We start from the raw sequence: 21,982 nt of genomic DNA on the forward strand, positions 1-21,982 counted from the left end.
AATGTTTCCTAGAAACCATTAGTTGAGTTCAGGTTTTCAACCAACACTGGTATAATTAATCTGATAAGTTGTATTCATTTTAGCTATCACAAGGACATCAGAACTTGTTTCCTTTGTGAAAGCAGCAGATTAACCTGGAAATACATTTGCAACAAACTCAAAACTGGACAGTGGAGGGAAGAGCAGAGGCTGGGGATATTATATCTCAACATAACATGATTATATTTTACTTAAAAAGCTCCCATCTCCCTCTTACCCTTCAGGCCCTATTGTATAATATAATCAAAAGCTCTGATTGTGAACATGTTCTACGTTTGTAGGCACCAGGTGGGTTTAATTAATGTCCCTACAAGAACCGGTTAGAACAGTTACATTGGTTTTAGTGGCGAAGTAGACCCATTTTATTTATTTGAGGTCTGAAACCAAGAAAGGTATATCTAGTGTCCGTTGGGTAACATTGTATACTGCAAGTGATTTTAAATTATAACATAGGTTCATGTGTTTCAGCCAAAAGTTTGAGACAGACCACAGGTCCAACAAGTCAGCTCATGTACTTCTTTTCTCCTTGTCATCGTGAATATCTGACATCCTGCCCCTATTAATCATCCCCTTTTCAAGATATGTTCAAATATGACTAGTCACAGTGACAAAGCATTTATGAAGGTGTGGAGCACACAAATACTGTTACAATAAAGCTCAATATGAGACCTGATGGTCTGATCTGATCCAGACTGAGGATACGGCAGTTAATGGTCAGTCACTGTGAAGGTCAGGTAACTTTAAAAGTGGCTGTTAGGTAATTTTTATTATCATCATGTGAGATAAGGAATAAAGTAATGATATCATCGACTACGTATTATTACTGTGTTACTGCACACTGTGGCTCATATCACAAGAGGTCATAAAAGATCACAAATTAAAGACTTTTTATGGAAAATCTAACTAAAAAAACAAAACAAGCCTTGAAAACTAAAATAATCTGTATATACATATGTTTTATACCTGCTTTGGCAATGTATAGTTTCCAAATAAAGCCCTTATGAATGGAACTGAATTGACTCGTCACACTTATGACTTTACAGAGTCATTAGTATTGTCAGCCTACTCTTTTAGTCAGTCCATTTAATGATGTTACTTGGTCTTTTGCTGTTTAGTGTCACCAAACCAAGCAACCCAATCCCTGACCAGTGTTGCATCAGAGTGGTAGTCATTTGTCAACATGAATTTGCAGGGTGGACACTTTCTTTTCAGAGTGTGGAAAAGCATGATGCAAGATGCACCTGCTGTTGCCTTCAACAGGATGTGTTGTTTTTGTTGCACACATTTATTCAAAAAGCTCAAAATAGCAAGACACTTCAACCTGTAACAATAAGAAACCACACAGAGCTGATTAGTTGTCCAAAGATAATTGATAATATAAAGGAGTGCCACTCTAATAATTGAAATCACTGAATTAAGTTATATTCTTTAACATCAGTGATGATAATACAGTACCATTATCTTTATAGTCAACACACACACTCTTTGGGGGGGGAGGAATATAATCTTTAACTCTTCAGTATATCAAGTATTCCACTTATTCTGATATAGAAACAATATATTATACTGTAAATGCCTATTTTTATCAAGCAGTGGCAAAAAAAAATAATACAAAGAGAGTCAAGAAACAGACAGCACAATTTGAAGGGGAGTATATTATTTCTTTGGACAGTGTTGCACTAGTTTTTGGGTTGGAGAACAAAGCAAGCAACCCTTCTCGCCTCACTGAACAGATGATTTCACACAAATAAACCATTTCCATATGCAAACAGTATCTCACAGGCTTGATATATTTCTTTTGTCAATTTCATTCACAATTTTACAAATACTTGTAGACTAAACAATCTACACTTCAGACAATGAAAGCAACATTTCACCTGAATTTACTAAAATGGAAACCGGAGAAATCAAACTCTCTCTTCACTGTTCCAAATAGAAAAAGGAAATAATTATCAATATTCTCTTATATCATTTTGACATTTCCATTGAAATAATGCTCCCTCACTGGCCAGCAGAATTCAGGCTCATCTAACAATTAAATAAGAAAATAAATACATAATTTAAGTAAAATAATCTTTGCGGCATAGATTGTCTCCTATTTTGTGTTTTCTACTATACTTAGTATTTGTCCTTTACATACATATTTCTTCTATTTTAGCCACATAATTACAAAACAATAACATTCTGTAGACAGAGCTTATTTTTTCATTAACACTTCAGAATAGATAGACAATGGTCATGACTGCAGAACTGATCATACTTATCTAAATCACCTAAAGTAGGACAAAGTCATACAATCTTTAACATTTTTTTAAACATGTCTACACAAAAGGTCCAATAGATTTTTCATTTCAAAATCAAGAAAATACATGAGTGCACTATGAAATGATTCAAACAATTTCAGACTTATGCAGGCATAACTGTCCTGCATTTTCTTCACCTAACATTTATACTGAAGTTAAATTTTTGTACTGTTCTTACCATGTTTTTCTAACAATTTTCACAGCCACGATTATAACAAAGAGGAGTCAAAAACAGCACTTTACGGCACAAAAATCACAGTACCGGAATGTACAGTATGTCCAGCAGCAAACCATGCAAACACAGTCACACCCCATTCACTGCTAGCTACACACACACACACACACACACACACACACACTCACAACCTCCACCATCCAAAAGACACACACATCCATAAAAACACATACACACAAAAACTCATTACAGACATACACACTGAGGTTACAGCTACAACAGTATACACTGTTCTACACTAACAGCCCAAAAGTACAAAGTGTCTAAGATGGTGCATCAGAGGTCACACGTTAACAATGCAACACGACTATTGTGACTATTGTCACTGTCAGCTATTCACCAGGATCAGTAAGGGATGATCTGAGCAAGAGAAAACACAAAAACAAACACAGGAACGGTGAACTGAAAAAAGAAAGCAAAAGTAGAAAGTCAAAATCATATAAAAAATAAAGCGTAAGATAGGACCATTTCATTTAAATGAAATATCACATTAGCACTGTGATATTTCACAAGTGGAACATGTCGGCTTTGTATTATACTACTTGCGGTATAATGCAAAGCCCTGTAGTAGCTCTACATAGTAGAGTTCCCGCTCACATTTGTCAGAGATATTCAGATTGATTATCAGTCAGAGTTTTACGTCATAATGCGAAAAAGTCCAAATTTTAATGCAGAATTAAAATGGAATAAAAAACAAATATAATGTGATTTTTGTTTTCTGGGTAAATTATTTAAAAAAGTAACTTTGCTGCAGTGAAAAGTTAAATAAGGCCCATTAACTCATAAAGGTATGTGTGTCAGAGCAATATACTGCACGTTTGCTGGGTCAGATATTGCTGTAGTTGTTACCACTGTAGTTAGCCCAGCAGAGTTAGTGGCCACTAATTAATGAACTAGCTCCGGAAAGAAAGCTATGTAGTGTCAGCTGACAGCTAGCCTCACACACCTATCACATCCCTCTGCACTGATCTGGCCGTCTATTTAAAGGCCTTTACACTCACATTCACTCTCTATGCTGACATGTGCTGCGCTGCTGACATGTGCTGCGCTTTGGTTCTGCTCTGCTTTTATGCATCCTGGAGGGACTTTATTCCCATTGATGGATCACTTGAAATACTACCTGTATGTAATGTGTCATGGTGCTGTATAATGCATGATGAATTTCCAAAGTAGGGAATATTCACATAAGTGGAACAACACCAATAACTCAAATTGCATGGCTATCTCCGTTGCAGAAACTAACAATGCAGATGATTGTTGACAGAGCTGGTGATACTTGTGTGTGATGTTTTGGAAAAAATGCATTTTTCATTATGTCTTTATGGTCCTCTTGGTCTGAGCGGATCTGTTTCATAACAGATACATGTTCCACAACGAAAGCAAACTGAGTGATCTGTGAGCTATGTCAAGTATGTCATACTCCTTGTCTCGTTTTCTATCGCCTATATGCAGTCTGATATGACTACATCAGTGCAGAGTTTCAAACCATTGTCGGAATATAGGGAAGATGTTTTTTAAAAAGTATTAAGTAACCACTCTTTAACGTGACCATAAATCCTTGAGTATTTCCTAATGCAAGGTGTCAGCTCCCTGTACTGTCCACACCTGAGAACGGACAAAGATAGAAGAAACATAGGACAGAGTGAAAGGTTTACAAATTAAAAATATACAATGTGCACAGCTTGATAAAACAACTCAAGGCAAAGTAAGCCTTCTGGACAAACCAGACGGCTGTTCCTGAAAAGGATGGCATCAGAAACCGTATATTTCCATTTCAGAAAATATACAGTATAGTGGATGTATGTAATAAAAGACACAACAGTTGGCTATGTGACCTGTGACAACAGCAGGACTCGGATGTGCATCACAGCCCTGAATCTCCTGTGTCTTTTTCTTTCTCCCCAGGAGCAGACACCTGGTTGCTGCTGCCCTCTGCTGGACATCCTCTGGACTCACTCTTAGCTGCTGCTTTAGTGGTGCTGGACGGAGAACCATCAGTGACCTTGAGCTCTTTTATCTTGGCCTGTGCAGGGCTGCCGGAACGGCTGCGGCTGGGGGTGCAGCTGCGATGGCTGCGGTGCTTGCTCTTGCGTGGACTGGGGCTGCGGGACCTCGTCTTCATGAGGACAACAGTGCTGTCATCTTCTGAGCTGAAGTCAGAGCTGTCTGAAGAACTGTTGTCAAGGCCTGAAGTGGGAAGCTGGATCTGAAGATAGATGAAAAAGAGGATGAGAGGGGATGGACGGGTTAGAATATGGAGAAGACAGATTCAAAGTCCCCCTCTAAGAGATAACGCATTTCATTGTTTTAACCTCAAGAAAGCAGTGCAGAGTTATAATTACCTGAAATGGCTCTGTTACACCCACAAGGGTGCTCATGTTGTTGCTATAGTAACCCAAGATAAAGTCCCCTGAGCCTTTGGGCAATTCCTCCTCTGTAAAGGTTACCTGGAAAAAAATCGTTAGTCAGACATCTATTAAACGTGAAAGAAAACAAGCTCCTAAGAGAATTTGGCATGCACCCAGATTACCTCATGTTCTTGTCGATGAAAATCAGCTTCCTCTTGCTTGGCCCAAACATATCCCACATAGTCCTTATGGTGTTTGAAACCCACCTAGGAGGGCAGCAGCACAAGACATTATTTACTGAAATATCTGTTATGCTATTGGTGGTGATTTGCTGACATGGATTCTTCAAATGTAACATGTCATTTGGTCAGTAGAGGTAAGACTATATTTACCTTGTACAGTCCAATCCAGTCCCAGGAGCTGCGAGAGAAGTTGGGCGCCATTTTGAATTTTGCTATGGCATCAGCAACACAGTTCCACTCATCCTCCACTATGATTGTGACCAGGGGGATATCCACCTTGTATGGGAACTACAGAGAGCAAAAAATACATATGTATGCTGAGTATCAAACCTCAGTACTGACCGAATGTGTCCACTGCATCAATTATTAAAAAAAGAATCGAAAGTTGGCATCAAATGCATGGTCATATACTTGTGTAAGTCATATGTGAGAAGATATAACCCGGTTAAAATCTTTTCTAAGTTTGGGAAGTATTTTATTTAAGTTCTTGAATAGCAGATTGAGTTCGGGCAACATTAAATATTTTATCTTTACAATGTGCCCTGATGTGTCTCACCTGTAGGGTAAAGATGGAGGAGACTGGTTTGTGGTCACTGACAGTGTATTCCATGAGACTTCTATAGTAGTGCTGTGTCACTTTGGTCCCGCTGGTCAGCCCCGAAATGGAGCCACGCTTCCCGGCGCCAAGAGCAGGTGCGGTGGCTCTCAAGCGCCACAGGATCCGGTCGGTCCAAGCTGGTTTACGCTTCTTCCCGCTGGATGCAGGACAGAAAGAGAGAGAAGAGGAAAAAAATACCATCTTGGTTCAAATCATTACATGGAGAGAGGCCCCTTCATGCTGCTCCCGGGCTAGTGAAGACCTTTCAGAGAGGAGAGTGTAAGTATTACCGAGCCAGGCTCTGTAATAGCTGGTCAGTGGCCTAGAAATCATAACAGCACCTCTGGCATCACCAACCTTGTGTCATATGTATTTGTTCCAACGTCAAACTTGTAGGTGGGAGAGAATTTCAGCGGCCCCTCTTGGAAACCCTCCAACACTGTCTCACTGTCTTTGGCCATATTGAGCTGTAACAATGAGAATTATTAGACATCACTCAGAGGATTTCTGTTTGGCACTTACTGACAGCTCTCCATTAATAAGGTAGTGTGTTTCTCTACTGCCCTCTAGTGGCATTACCTACACAGTGCACAATCCACCAGACAAGACAGTGCTTCCTGACTTCTTAACAACATTTCAGCTTGTGAAATGACAAGTCCTGACAAGTACTCAGATCTAACGTTAAAATTAAAGTCAACAGCTTTTGTTCAACAATCAGTGTATAAACTTATACAGACTATACTTTTATTCTTTAAAAAATTAAAAACTTCAGTTCTTTTCAGGAAGAACACATGCAGAAGAGTCAAATTCATATTATACAGCTTTTATTTTTACCTGATCCTTTTCCCACAACATTGGAAACTTGTTGTTATCAATGGCTGATTTTACCACTTGCATATCCAGGTCATCAATACGGAAATTGAGATCCCCAAACCAGAACACCACACTGTGAAAAAAGGAAGTGCAAGTACATAAGTAAAACTGCAAAACTGACTGTGAAACCAATTACTTTCACAAAACATAAATAGAGAAAACAAGGAACTGGGATTGTTTGTAAGTGCAAAGGTTTAATCAGATTTTTTTTTTTTACTACCTATCAGACAGATACATTAAACTGTAAATGTGTCTGTATAAATGCGTGTGTGCTGACTTACTCGTGGTCAAGAACCCCGGTGGCAGCCTGACCCTCAAACTGCTGCTGCTGAAGGATGCTCTCAAAGTCCTCCATGCGCTGATCTGAGTTTTCCATGTGAGCCGGCAGGTGGCAGTTGAGGAAGCAGATGGTGTGGCCGTACACTGACATGCGGGCGCTCACACCACCTTTATTCCCCTGTAACACCGACAAGCAGAGGGGAAGTTAAATTATATTTAAGATAGGAAAGCACACACTGTATCCCCGTGGTAGCAAAATTAAATGAATGAATCAATCAGTGATGGAAAAGTTCCTAAACGCAGTGATTGATATGTTAGTGTTTTCACCGTATTGAGTGGTGTGTGTGTGTGTGTGTGTGTGCCACAGAGAAACAGGAAGTTTACTCATTAAGGGCTAGTGAAGAGTGTCATCAATACTTAATGCTAACAGTAAAGTGCACAGTGGGGGGACAGGATGAGTCTGTGGATTTCTTCCCGCTGTTCTCCCAACTGCTCTGACCCACTAAAACACAAAAGATCTTTCAGTATAAAATCTGCAGAATGAGCGGATTCCTGTCTGAGTTCATAAGGGGTAGAATTCACTTAAAACTGAGTACTGGAAGACTTTTCGGAAATGTATTAGTGCCCTCAATGATCAGGACAACACAGACACATAGAGACCAATCACCTACCATCTTAGTTCTCTGTAACACATTGTAGCAAACATCTTTTCTACCTGTTTCAAAGAGACCTGGTGTTTGTAAATAAAAATCATATGAAATGGTTGCTATATGTTGGATATAGTTAATCAAATTTTCACTAGAAAAAATACCAGTAAAATATTAAAAACAACTTTTTACTTCAGTTTTCCCTTGGTTTATCTTTATTATGCTTGGCTTTCCGAGCCTTAATATCTGCTGGCTGTGAGATACCAACATCTATATCTTTATTCTCATAAAACTCTATGGAACAGCATTTGACTAACAAATAACAAGACTTGATAACATGGTTGGTGTGCAGTTGCTCTCACGTATATCGCTTGCACATGACACATGCTCAACAGACTCCAACTACAACGTCCATAAAGCAAACAACTTGCACTTTTTACGAAACAAGCAGTAGAAACTGTAGTGGCGAATGAGTCTCTCAGATCTCTATCATGGTATCAGTGACAGTGATGCAAGCTTAAATCTAGTCACTCCGACAGAGATGTCGTCCTATGTACAGCTAAGCTTCCATGTGGGAATTTTCCATAGCACAGTGCAGATAACAGAATGGTGCCAGTATCCGTCTCACCCAGTAACCCCCCAGGCCAGTGCGGGTGGTTTCAGTCTGGACTCCGCGGAGGAAGGGCAGATGGAAGTACTTGGCAAAGATCAGCAGTAACAACCCTTGCATCCGCTGGGAGGTCACCTGAGAGATAGACAGGTGAGGAGAACCAGACAGGAGGACAAAACAGGATAACATGAATAGGCACACTGTGAGAGTTATGAGGAGGCACTTTGCATATTTCTGAAAAGTAGGCAGCTATAAAGTTTATTGTAACTGTATAAATATGTTCTTAACTTTCACTAAAATCTAAATAAGCAAATTCTCTGAGCTGAGTCCGACTTTGCTGTGTGTCCATTTCTGCTGCTCTGCTTTACTTTCTCTACCCCTCCTATCTTACTCTCCCTCCTCTTTCTACCCCCTTGCATTTCCACTTCGCCCTGCAGGAGCCTGTGGCCCAGCTCTCCCACTACTTTACACGAAGCACTGCACATTAAGGAGGCCATAGCTTGTGGTCTACCCTCGCTGTGGCAACAAACCACTTTGAAGAGGAAACATGATGTACATACTGCAGGCATTTGATGGTCAGACCATTTCTTTCTCCAAGCCCTCCACCATCATTAAGCATTTGCTTCTGGTTATGCATAATGACATGCAGATTTTGACATTTGTGCGCCAATGTTATATGTTATATATTTGTTTTACTGTACAAAAGGGGGCATGAATATGACACATGCATTTGTTATGTGGAACAAGATAAGGTATTTGCATGCTATGTCAAGCCCCTCACCAGATATTTATGTTCATCCCTCCCCTCCCCTCCCTCTCCCTCTCCCTCTCTCCAGTGGTCCACACATCCCAACCCCCAACTGCAGGGCAAAGAAGCATGATCACACTTTGCCTGAAATGCCCTGTGGGTAGTAATGGAGGCACACATCTCCACGTGACATAAGACCATCTCGCTTGTATACTAACTGGCTATTTGAACAACTTTGTTGCGTAATGGATTCTAGTGAACCGTAAAGTGGACTGACTTTATTTGTGCTATGTGTGAGGACACAGACAATGAGTGTGCGTGTGTGTGTGTGTGTATAAAGTATGAGAGAATATACCTTTGCCTGCATGTACTGTGTTTGAAAAGCATTTCTTATCAACATCAGTGAACATTGGAAGAGCTCCTGAAGGCTGCAGTGCTACATTTTTGGCTAACAACAGCAAAGACATTTAATCCCAAAGACAAGAGTGTATGTGTGCAGCGGTGTATGTTTGACCTTGTACAGCACACACATAACTGAACAAATGAGCTGTGAGTAACAAGTGTGATGTTAGCAGGGCAGCTTGGGAATCTGGAAGAAGTCCAGTGCAAAATAAGGCTTACTCATTGCAGTCTCTAACTGACGACTACAGAAACATCAATATCTTCTCCCAGTGTTCATTACACAGTTATTATGATTGGACATAATTTGCTGGATCTAATTTAAATTTAGATTGGTAGATTTAGATTTATTGAAGTGTGCTTAACAAGCGAGTCTTTAAATGAAAAACTGATTTCAGGAGTTTCCTTAACTTGCATTCATTTAAAAAATGTAGGTTCCTGTTATTCCAGTGTCTACAAATACAATCTAACCTAAATATTAATCATACATGTTACTAAACTATTTAACTTTACAGCTTCACAGTATTTAAAATGCATCGTCCGCTGCCCCATAGTGTTATGAATCAAATGCTCAGTCAACAAATCTTGAGAAAAGGTCAATCCAATAAATCACATTGCGTAGAAAAAGTCGAGCTGCAACACATTCAATAGAGCGCGCCATGTTGCAATTAGAGATTAGGGCCAGAAAAAAATGCTTTGCTAATTTGTGCATTAAATTGTAGCTTACTCAAACAGGCATGATGGTGACGATCAGCAACTGTGTGGTGAATAGCCTGAAAAAACATCGCATTGGCTCTGTGTTTCTGCAGTGAAAGGCTGATTTGAGTAAGCCTTCTTGTGTTTGCAGCATTTACAGTCTGAACCTGACAATGAGTCTTGACTGACAAGCAGACTATCTCAGAGAGGAACGGACAGATGGGGTGTCTTGTTACTTTGTGCCTGTCCACCATGTCGTGACTAGACAGATTCCTACTGACACCACCGTGTATCTCACACTACTCAAAACAAACTCCAGCTAACACATCCTTAACCTACTCATGGCATTAATATCCACAACATGAAGTACACAAAAAGGTCACATGGAGATGATTTTAACGAGGTTTAAACTAACGTAGCAGACCGTGAGATAGCTGGAGGACGGCATCAGTCTCACTGTCAGCGGCCCATCAACACTGACAACAACGTGATCCAAAAATAAAACAGCATCCTGGGAGACATTTGTCTAGCTCTGTCAGCTCGACAGCTGATTCACGCTCTCTGGCTTACCATGCCAACAGAGCCAAGATGCAGCCAGACGAACACCAACCACAGCTACGGTACACGCCCTTACAAACATAAAACACAGAAAATGCCACCAAAGCAGACAGGTCTGGAGAGAATAAACATTTTTGATGATTTCTATATAAATGTTTGAACCTCCCTTTGGATATTTTACATAAATATAGCCATGCTTTTTATGTCTTATTTGATACACAGTAGGGAATTTATATTAGAAGGTATTTGCTACATCCCATTCAATATGTGCATTACGTGAAACTTGGTACGTGAACGCATTATGAAATAGAAAGATAGACTATAAGGAGCAGGTATGCAGGCATAAAGGCACACAGAAGGAGACCAAGAGACACAGAGAGCTTGACTTTGCATTGTGAGCTTGGCAGACAGAGGAAGATAGCAGATATGCCGACATTACACGGCTGTTAAAAAATTATCACCCCATCCGTTGCTCGGGGAACAAAATGAGCCGAAACAGCAGCAGGAAGCAGAGATCTCATCAGCGATCACATAATGCGTACAGTATGAATCTAAGCTGTTTAGCATTTTACTATGAGCGTGTGCATATGTGTTGATAATAAAACCCATTACTGACCAGCACATAACCAAAGGGGCTGAGTCTCTCCATGCAGACCTCGCTCCACTGGTCTGTGAAGAGGACATCTTTCAGCCTTTTGTTAATCATAGAGTTCACTTCCTGCAGCCTTGAAGATAAATGACACACACACAACAACACACAAGGGGTCAACAGCAGTCAAAAATGTAAGAAGAGCTCATGATTGGGACCTTTGATAATGTCATTGTGGATTAATAAATGGAAGAAAATCATAGCCATAAGGAGAGAGGCATCACTGTGGTTCAGCCTGACCGCTCATTAGCGGCATTGTCTGCAGCGTTCGTTGATGTGGGACAAGGGAGCATAAATGGACACTTGAGCTTTTATGTGGAAGAAACTGGATGACTACTGCACCACAAAACACTCACCCGATAATGTACATGTCTGTGTTTCCATCACCCACGTGCAGCCCCAGCAAGGAAGTGATGTCATCGGGCGGCGTGGCCGAACCGACATTCCAAGTGATGATATGCACCCTGTTGGAAAGAGGGTGTTATCACAGACTCTATAAGGGTGTTATATAACGTCTCTTATCTCCTACACACCTCAGTGTCATAACCTACAGTATCTGAGTGAGACAGCAGCACCGTTTATTAATATATACAAATGTATCACATCTGTCCAGATAAGACCAGTTTAGTTCTCTCAATTTCTTACCACAGTATGTCAAAATGTGTCATTTAACCATGTAGACAATTGTATTATCAACTACACATCAATTAAACATGCAATATTATTATCATGTAAGTAATTCAGTCATTCTGATTCATATGCAGTGTGAACTGCATAAAATTACTGAAGAAATACAAAACACACACAGTACAGACTGATGATGTTGATTTCCACCAGCTACTGTTTACATTAGATTAATATATTGGGAAGCTTTGTAGTTAGCAATGTCACTTAAAAACAAGAAGTCCCAGATTAAAATCCACTGGCTCTGAAAGCCAAGCAAACTCTGGACTAGTCTGAAGACATGCAAGTTAGGTAAATAAGAAAATCTATATCACCCATATAAATGTGAATGTGAGGGTGTGTTTGTCTGTATAAATACAGTATGTTCGCTGTCTGATAGACTATTGACTCTGCCTCTCACCCAGTGTGTACACTGGGACAGGCTCCAGCCACCTACAATCCTGAACAGGACATGCAGTTTAGAAAATGGATGGAATGAAATTCTGCACATCCCAAACTTCCTACTGTATATGTTACACATGTTTAAGGACCTACATATAATGTAGTATTTGCAGTGAACCCGCAGCTCTTCTCTTTTTACATGTCAAACTGAAGTAGTGGTACAGGATATAGGACATTGAGGGGCCTTCTACAGCCAGTGTCACTGTTGTTCTGGGACACTTGATGTTCAGCTCCCAAGAAAATTCCAGAAATGTTCTATAAAAAGCAGCGAGCTTACTATGTGTGCAGTGTTACTATTAAACTTTCCAACGGACCCTTCTCACAGCCACAGCATGTAACACACAAGTGTAGCTGAAAACAAAACATTAATGTTCATTAAATCATTTTAAATCAATTTTATCAGCTACAGCTGTGTTCTGTGTACAGCTCGAGAACAAAACCTGTTGTTATGACCTACTGTGTTAAACAGTTAGCACATACAGTATTGTTCCTATTCTTTTTTTCTTACATTTGAACTAGCTTTACCTAACGTGTTTAATGATTCAGCAACCTCATCAGTTCCAATGATTCACAACCCACTGAACCAGGGAGTGGTTAGACACACACCCATATAAGAGAAGAAACATCCAGTGGGAAAGAAAGAAACAAACCTTTCAAATGCCATTTAAGTGAAAGTATGTCACCCTTTTGAAGCGTAACATGGAAATGTTTCACTCCCTAAATTGGATAATTTTATGTAATTTAGAAATACACAGATAACAAATAACTGTTTTAAATAATTATGATCGCAGTATTTAGCAAAAATCACAGCAATTTGGCTACAGGTTTACTGCAATCATACCACCTTGCTTTGACTGTCAATGTATAGAAATACATGCTACATGTTCCAGGCCTGTGTTTCTGAGCTGTCTGGGAATGAAAGGCAATGCGGAGACGTGCTGAGACATGAATGTCGGGACACACACAGATAAGGGAACTTGCCTGAAGTCCTCCACAGTCTGGGCCTGAGTGTCAGCTGTACCCGCTACAGAGAGGGCTCTCTGTGCATGAGGGTTCAGGTGAGGAGGCGCAGGCCTGCTGGAAGGTGGGTGAGGGACTGAGGCAGCCCTAACTGGGTGGTGGCCATGACCTTTAGGACCAGCCTTAATGCTGGGCCCGCTGCGCTCTCCTAAAGGTTTGACTGCTGCAGGGCGAGAGGGATTAGGACGACTTGCTGCAGTGCCATCAGGAGTGCACTCTTCTTGGTCCGTCGCAGGAGTGGGTTCAGCTTTGGGCTCAGCTTTGGGCTCAGCTTTGGGCTCAGCTTTGGGCTCAGCTTTGGGTTCGGAGATATCTACAGAGCCCTCTACCCTGGCGCTTCTCTGCGGCCGTCGAGGCCTGGCAAGAGCTCCAGGCTGGCCGGCGGTGGAATCAGTGGCTGGAGCTGCTGTATTTGATGATGGAGCTGGGGTTGTTGTTAAAGCTTCTGCTCCTCCACTTGGGTTGGATTCTTGTGTCTGGCTTTGGTTCGGATTATCTTGGTCCATTTCTTACGATTTCTGTGTCAAAGAAAACAATAGGAATGTTTGGACTTGTAAGACCAAAGCCTGTTTTCGTGGCCATGCAATGATGATATAATGTGATGAGGAAAATACAGTTTAAAAAAGGAGCTAAGAAGGTACAGAGAGGATTTCTACCACTAAAATACTACATGCAGCCTCTTTAACAAATGCCAAGTCAATTCAGCTGATGAGTCATGAGACCCTATTGACCCAGCAGGACAACTGAGTGACTCATTCAGGCTCCCACCATTGTCACTGTTCAGTTACCTACCTTCTCATGGCCTAAAAGACTGATGAATACAACTGCACATATTGATAAGACAACAAAATGCATAAAAACAACAGCTGGAGAGCAGGAAGAGACAAGAAGATATGTATGCTCTAACAGCACTAACCTCCTAGAGCTTTTGGATGGGAGATTTGGAGAAAAAAAAAATAAAAGCCTGGACACAGTTTATCATCCTCTCTACTTGTGCCTAAGCTGCCTGCCAGTCCTCCAGTAACCAGGGAGATGCTCAGTCTGTTCATATCAGCTCAGAGCACCTGCCACACACTAACACGAGGAACCGCTGCACGGTCCAGAACAGCAAAAGTCAACATCACACAATAAACAACAACACAGAGAGAGGGAGCCGCCGCGAGATCACACAGACACAGAGAGCAGAGGAGGAGGACAGAAATGAAGGAGGAATTTAGGCCCATTCATTCAATTATTGCGTGATGTCTGCTTTGCTTCTTTCTATTACTGATTGATATAACACAATAGCAATTTAAGCTGCTGTACACCCAGTTAGTAAAATAGTTTACGATTGATTTTAAATGCACAATACATGAAGCATTTCACATTAGAGGCAACTGCTTTAATAAATTGACTATTGAAATTAATGAATAACTGAGTAATTATGGTGATATCCAACTTGGCTGAAGACAAAACAGTGCCACTTATAGAAACTTCCAATATTAAATCCCTAAAACAAAAGATTTGCCACATAGATGGGGACATGGTCTTGCGCTTTTGAACATGTCTGAGCCTTAAAAGAGCTGATGTGGGCACAACACTGTGGCAGCCCGACCCAGATCCATCAGTCAGTGGTGGTAGTAGTGAAACACGTGAGAGACGGACCAAAGCATGTCCGTGTGATATGTTTTATGAGCGTGAGAGGACACCTAACCTCACGTTATCAGGTGCCATTACCCCTTACATATGCTCTACATGGTTGAAATTATGTCCTATACACTATGGAGATAATGGTCAGTAGGGAGAGAGAAGGTTAACTGCTAGGGGACGGAGAAACAACAGAGCTTTCTCATAATTATTCACATGACCTTGAGGGAACGAAGGCCATGACTTTCACGCAGAGAGGGTAGAGCTTGCCTCTCTACTCAACATGTGCCCAGAAACATGCTGGTCTTTCAGTCCACCAATAACCTGGTGCCTGGCTGAGCATAATGTATTCCTATGGTCCATGTATGGCATTGGGTGGGGGGAGTGCAGAGGAGGGTGGAAGGGGCATTCGGGCACACGTGGGAGTGGGTGGGTGCAAAACGAGCCGAGGGAAGCGAGAGGGAGAGCCGAGCGAGACAGCCCATTCAGTGACAACACTGTGTCTCTTTGCAGAATGTCTCTAAATTGATCCTCTCACACTTCCCTCTGGCACTGTCTATTTTTCCAAGCTTTAATCCCCCTTCTCTCTCTCTCTCTCTCTCTCTTATCGTCCCATTTCTCTAATCCTTTCTCCCCTCCACCCCCCCCATCTTTTCCCACCTTCACTGCATGGGCATTCAGTCGTTCACCCCACCAATTTGGTTTTTCCTCATCCTATATTTTTCCTTTCACATCAAGCTGAGCGCCTACTATTCCTGACCTAAAATCTTCTCTTTGCTTTCCTCTCTTATTTCCCTCCCCTACGCTCTGAGGTGACACTTGTGCTCCTCCAGCGACGTGCTCGGCATTGTTTCCTTCAGCCAACCACCTCACAGTCACTATCAATGACGTCAACATGCCACAGTCCCAGCGGCCACCGTCACAATAACTGGACATAGATCATAATCGGCGGTAATGTGCATCTGTGTGTGCGGGAACATGGGAAAAACAGAGGAGACTGAGGAGGAGAGCAAACCATGAATTAGATATTGCTAAAACGTAACGAAAGGGGAAGTATAGCATGTAAGACTTTGTGAAGGTGATGATGAAAGAATGAAACATGCAGAGGCTTCTCTGTTTATATTTAGTAAAAGACTTTTCTATATTTTCCTGCAGCCAAAATCTAACCACAGTACATTTAATCTTTCTAATGTTCACTTTATTTATGTATGACAGAGCAAGAGCCAAATATTTGCCTTTCCTGGGAACAGTCATGACAGACTACCACTTCTTATTCCACTCACGTTCACAGAGGAGAGAGTGGAGTGATTTGATAATAACAAATGTGTCATGGTGTTTACATGCACCCTCCTGAGGGGGTGAGAGCTTTGAGAGCCAGGAAGGATGTAGTGTAACCCAAACAGCAGGCCCTAGCCAGCCTTCTTGGCTCCTCTGATGGGATTATTTGACAACACACAGAGTCAGTCGAACGGTCATGTTTCATGTCACCCTAAAGGAAGTCATCTATGTCGTTCTATTGAATAACCTTTCATCTTCCATCCTTGGCTCTGTGTGGTTGCATTATGTTCACACAGTGAGTCCAGCCTTAAAGTTGCCCACCTCTTATTGAAATTACAGCCAAGCAGAGTGTTTGTGTTCGGGGCCTCCGGGGGCCATATGCCCCTGTGACAGGGATACCAATGATGACCCGGACAGGAACGACACCGGCAGCTGCTGCCACAGCTGTAAATGGCTCCTCCGGGTCCTAGTGCCACTGAGTATCACTCCCCTGTATCCAGGGGGCCTCATCTTTCTGATCAGGTCACAGCCAAGGCTGTAGGATGTCAAAATTATTTTGCTTACAGTCCAACACTGAAGACATGTGCTGACAACATAAAGTATAATGTCTGCACTGCAAAATTATATTGTAAGTCGCAATTTCAGACTCTGTCAATTAACAATTATAGAGATCAGTCGAATGGAAACATTAACTTAGGCTTCATTCTGCTTAAAAGGTTCTCTGTAGAAGAAAACGGTCACCATGTTGTTATCAGATGCCTCTAGTTTAAGTAACCGACATGCATACATTGTACAATGTCAAGTAATTGGGATAAACATTGTCATTCAGTCCAACATAATTGCGTCTGTGAAGGAACCTGACTGTGGAACCAAATTCAACGACAAAAAGTCATTAAGGACGATAAAAAAAAATCCCCTGTCCCTCTCAGGCCCAATGCACGCATGCACGCACACTAATGTCTGCATGTGCATGAAAATAAAACACTATCTTTCAGAGAACTCTACCCACATGTTCCTTCCTCTCGAGCTACTGTTTTTTTTTTTAACAAGAATGAAGAAATAAGTGCAAACAGATTTTCCCAAAGTTGCAACAGCGGCCTCAGAGTACAGCAGTTGCTGTTCCAGAAACTACTGAGGAAACCTGTTAGGTGAGTATTAATCAGTGCGTTCGGTCTAAAATTAAATGCATTGAATGTAGCTGCTCATTATTATGCTCACAGATAAAACCCTCCCTCGGTGCACCTATCACATTACATTACATTACTGCATGAGAAAGTATAAAAATATAACCGTAGTCTGAAGCACTGAAATATAAGTAAGGGTGAAGCATATATGGTTTATATGAAACTAAGTTATAATAACATGAGTTAGTTATCTAAAAACAGGTTCTGACCGCACATAAATATGCAAATATGCCTGACACTCAAGATAAGGCTTTTTTTTGACAGGATGTGTCATATGTTATTAGGTCTACCCGGTTATGTAAACACTAGAATAAAAGGTTTACATTGAACTCTTTGGTAGATGCACAATAATACACAGTGAGACAGAAATGAGTGATGTCTCGCTGGAAAGAGGACAGTATCAGACACTGGCCTAATTACACTCCTGTTTCAAGGGCAGTTTTTTTTCAAAGCTGAAAAAAAAAAAAACAGAGTATGAAGGTCATTTTGATTCAGTGTTTTGCCATCAGATAGTATCTCAGACGCATGGGTGCCAGTGTGTGTCTTCGTTTGTGTGTCTGTGTGCCACAGATGAGGGAGGAAGATATCAGAGTCTGTGTGTACACATCTCTAATGTGTGATTATGATTCACCAAGCAAGATTAAAGAAAGGTGTGAATTTTGTTTGTTTTTTTTCTTTTCTTAATTACTGTGGTTTTACGCGACAAACAAACGTAACTATAGCCGCTGTATCAATATTTATTTCCATGTAGACACATCCACAGCATGAGGATACAGGGATTTATTTACAGGTGACGGCTGAAACAACACTAAACAACAACAACATCCCTTACATCTACATCAACAAATGCCTCCTGGTAGGTTTCAAGCCTGAACCGTAACGCATGCGCATGTAACTCATTAATCATCACCTTTTTATTTTACCTGTTTTGGTTCTTGTGTGCTGGGGGGGCTTTGACAGCTGATGGATGTTGGAGGGAAACTGCAGATGTGGACGTCGGTCAGTCGCGAGCCTCGGTGGAAGATGTGAATTTAGAAGAAATATCCCCCCCCCCACCACCACATCTGAGACCAAGAAACACACTGAACTTTCCTTTCCAGTCGCCGCCCAGATGAAACCATCGGCATCCCAGCCCCTTCCTTCCTTCCTTCCTTCCTTCCTTCCTTCCTTCCTTCCTTTCCTCAGCGGGGTGATGACAGTGAGCAGGTCGGTTGGAAGCGAGCATCTCAGAAACACCGACAAATGTCTGCCTCGCTGCTGGTGTTTTAAAAGACACAGGCTCAGCAGCCTCCTTCTCTCTCTCGTCGTCTCCTCTGCTCTCTCGTCGCTCTGTTCTCGCGTTCTGCTATCTGCTTTCCTCTCTCTCTCCCCCTCTCTTTACGCTCCTTCCCTCGTGCCCTTCAAATTAAAGCCGAGGTCCGGGGACTACAGCACGAGAGAGAAAGAGAGAGCGCGCTTCCGTAAACGAGCAGCCGCTGCCTGCCAACGATGTGGCTGAAGTCCGTCTCTGATGCTCACAGAACTGCAGCGGGTAGATGGGAAACACCGGGGCAATTACGCATACAAAACATGCCCCCCGTCTGCTCCCGTAGCTGAAATTAATCTCTCTTTCTCTGTCTGCGTTGCACGACCCGACACTGGTTTCCGTGACAAGGTCAAACTAGTTAATTACATCAGGTAGATTGATAGTGAACGGTGTCGATGTGAAAGAGCTTTTCTATGTAGTCGAGGTCTATGATGAGGCGCCACTGCCACCCAGTGGTCGGTATGGCGAATTGCATGTCGTAATTAAAGAGCAGCAGCGAGGCTTTCAATTAAATAGAAGCACCTGCGTCTTTTAAGTGGTCGTTTGTTGTAACTTTGTCAGGGAAAAAAAGATCTAAATGGATGTTTATTTTTGTTGGTGGTGCAGCTTTCCTTTATATTTAGATCTGAGCAGTTAGAAAAAGAGTAATAGCGACATGTTGGGTCAAGGATCAAGGTTAATGCTGTTACTTAACTGAGCTCCGGGGTCCTGAGCTTCCTGAGAGATTGCTTCCTCCCTTTTGTTAAAACAGTGTCTGTCTACTAGACACAGCCACAATATGAGCTATTAAGACCCACCTGAAATTGTATTTTAATAGGGCAAATTTCCTTAAAAACATTGTAAAGCCAGTTCACATGCATAGTGGAAGTTTTTTCTTTCATTTTCGATTCATACTGTGTATTTATATGCTTGTAATTTAAAACAGTACCTATGGCCTACTGTACTTTATACTATATTTATTTTACTATGTAAATTGAGCAACCTGCACAAACATTGCAGGATGAATACATTTATATTTACTGTATGTCAAGTCAAGTCAGTTTCATTTCAAAATCACAAATCAGAAATTTGCATAATAGATTTATTTCAAGAATTCATGAATCAAATACAGAAAGTGAATATCCTACTAATATTAACATCACTGTATTATGTATTATTACATATATTATGTATCACCAGAGTTGAGTGAGCTGAGGACACACTTTGACTGGAAACTTGGACTGGAAGTTGTTCAGTAGAACTAGAGAGATTGTGAAATGCTGGATGTTTAAAGGCTGACGGTAAACTACATGACTGGCTTTAAAAGTTGAATAATATCTATGTATGTATGAAAAATATGGAATATTTAAAGATTTGTTGAAAAGGTAACACTAAACTGAATTACGTGCTTTAATTTGTGTGGAGAAGCGATTCAAGGAGTATTGTGTGAGAGACTAATTACTAAGGACTGAAAAGTTAAATAAATCTCACAAGGTTTAAATTTAGTTTCCAATTCAAAGTCGCCTTTGAATGAATAGATATGAGTTGACAAAGTGTAGAAAGGAGTTTAAATACTTGGAAAAGTGTGAAAGGGATGAAGGATTAAAAATATAGTGTCAGCTGGGAGGTAAATTGCATTGCTGGCTTTGATTTGAAGCAGCTGAAGGAATGTTGGAAAAGTGGGACAATGAATGGGACTGAAAAGTTAAATAAATCTTATAATGTATTTAAGATGTGGAACATTAGAAAGTTTGAATTGAGCTCAAGGCTTGACAAATTCTATAAAAGTGAAAATGTGTGTGTGTGTGTGTTTATGTGCTCACTTCTTCAACAGATTGAAAGAAAAGGATTTGGCATTTTAAAACTGCACTTGGTAGCTTGTTACACATGGGGAGGTGGGGGGGTCACGAATCAATATGGCGGCCGCTTGTTCGCTCCTGCCGCTTGGAAGCTCATGGAGCCAAAAGCAGAAGTCGGTTTATTTACATATAGTTGCATGTCTGCGACTGGCACAAATTTTCCAACATTTCTATTTATAAATGATGCATGTGGAGTCAAAATTGTGAGAATGAGAGCAAGTTGAAGAGAAGATTTGTTTATGATTTTACAGTTCCTGTTTCCCACTCCCAGACACATACTCTTCTAGGAGGCTAAAACACTGCATAAGCATGGGATAAGTTGTTGCTGTGGCAACACCTGAGGGTACCTCATCAGTCTCCATGACCTCTTAAATTGCCTGTGGCCTTTATAAAATGACAGTATCCTAGTGTGTCTGTGTATGTGATACCAAGTTAGTATGTGTGTGTGTGTGTGTGTGTGTATGTGTGTGTGTGTGTGTCCTTTTAAGGCCAAAGCTTGGTGGGGAAAGCTGCGCAGCTGTACAGTAAATGTGGGAAAGATTTTTTGCCTGAAGCTTCTGACGACAAACCCAAATATACAAAATACGTTAAATACTGCAGGATGTGTTGAAATGTTACCTCACATACACCTACTGTATATACTGTATCCTCATAGGATGGAAAATAACCCATAACGTGTCTAAATATATTATTCAATAGTGATGTTATCGTGCTGTTGTCTTTTGTACCACACTACAGAGTAGAACTGATAACAACACAGGTTTTTGTGCAGCATATAGGTCAGTGTACGTGTGTCATAACCTGCGGTCGTGACACTTTCCTTATTATATCTGTTCAGTGTTCCTCTATCTGATGTTTCTTTGCAACAAAACACATCTAATGTTTTAAAAACACACATAAAATACCCCCCAAAAATAGAAATACTTGTCCATATTGTACAATCTAATACAGACGCCCTGTAGTAAACATAGGCTCTGTAAATCTTACAATGCCCTTTTTGTTGAAACTGTGTCAGAGGTATTAGAAGTATTAGTTCAATTTTGTGGTAATTTATGAAGCTTGTAGTGAATTCAGTCATGTTCAGCCCCTATGTGTTTAACATAAACAGAATATGATTAAACAGAATATAAATTTAGGCTTTAACTGAGCAGTTTGGTTCAACAACTGTGTGACTCCTGCTATGTGATGAGTGAGTGTTTTTCTGTTATTTTCAACCTTTTAATTCAATTCAATTCAATTCAATTTTAGAAGTTATCTCAGGACACTTTTCAAATAGAGCAGGTCTAGACCAAACTCCTTATAACATTATTTACAGAGACCCAACAGTACCACCATGAGCAAGCACTTGGCGACGGGGGCAAGGAAAAACTGCCTTTTAACA

The 21,982-nt window shown here is 41.0% G+C and overlaps 1 protein-coding gene across 1 annotated transcript; it reads right to left on the minus strand.

Moving 5' to 3' along the window:
* Positions 1-1,675: 1,675 nt before the first annotated feature.
* On the minus strand, positions 1,676-18,672 carry inpp5jb (inositol polyphosphate-5-phosphatase Jb). The gene is made up of 13 exons (XM_035657787.1): positions 18,381-18,672; positions 13,331-13,887; positions 11,581-11,688; positions 11,192-11,300; positions 8,193-8,309; positions 6,920-7,095; positions 6,600-6,711; positions 6,123-6,232; positions 5,724-5,922; positions 5,318-5,455; positions 5,108-5,191; positions 4,920-5,024; positions 1,676-4,783 (listed from the first exon to the last, which is right to left on the minus strand). Exons 2-13 carry the CDS (start codon positions 13,873-13,875, stop codon positions 4,442-4,444), a joined length of 2,145 nt encoding a protein of 714 aa, XP_035513680.1. The 5' UTR covers positions 13,876-13,887; positions 18,381-18,672; the 3' UTR covers positions 1,676-4,441.
* Between the last annotated feature and the right edge of the window lie 3,310 nt (positions 18,673-21,982).

Source organism: Morone saxatilis, unplaced genomic scaffold (assembly GCF_004916995.1).
Source record: "Morone saxatilis isolate NCDOM2014 unplaced genomic scaffold, NCSU_SB_2.0 Contig16, whole genome shotgun sequence".
In the NCBI taxonomy this organism is placed as follows: Eukaryota; Metazoa; Chordata; class Actinopteri; family Moronidae; genus Morone; species Morone saxatilis.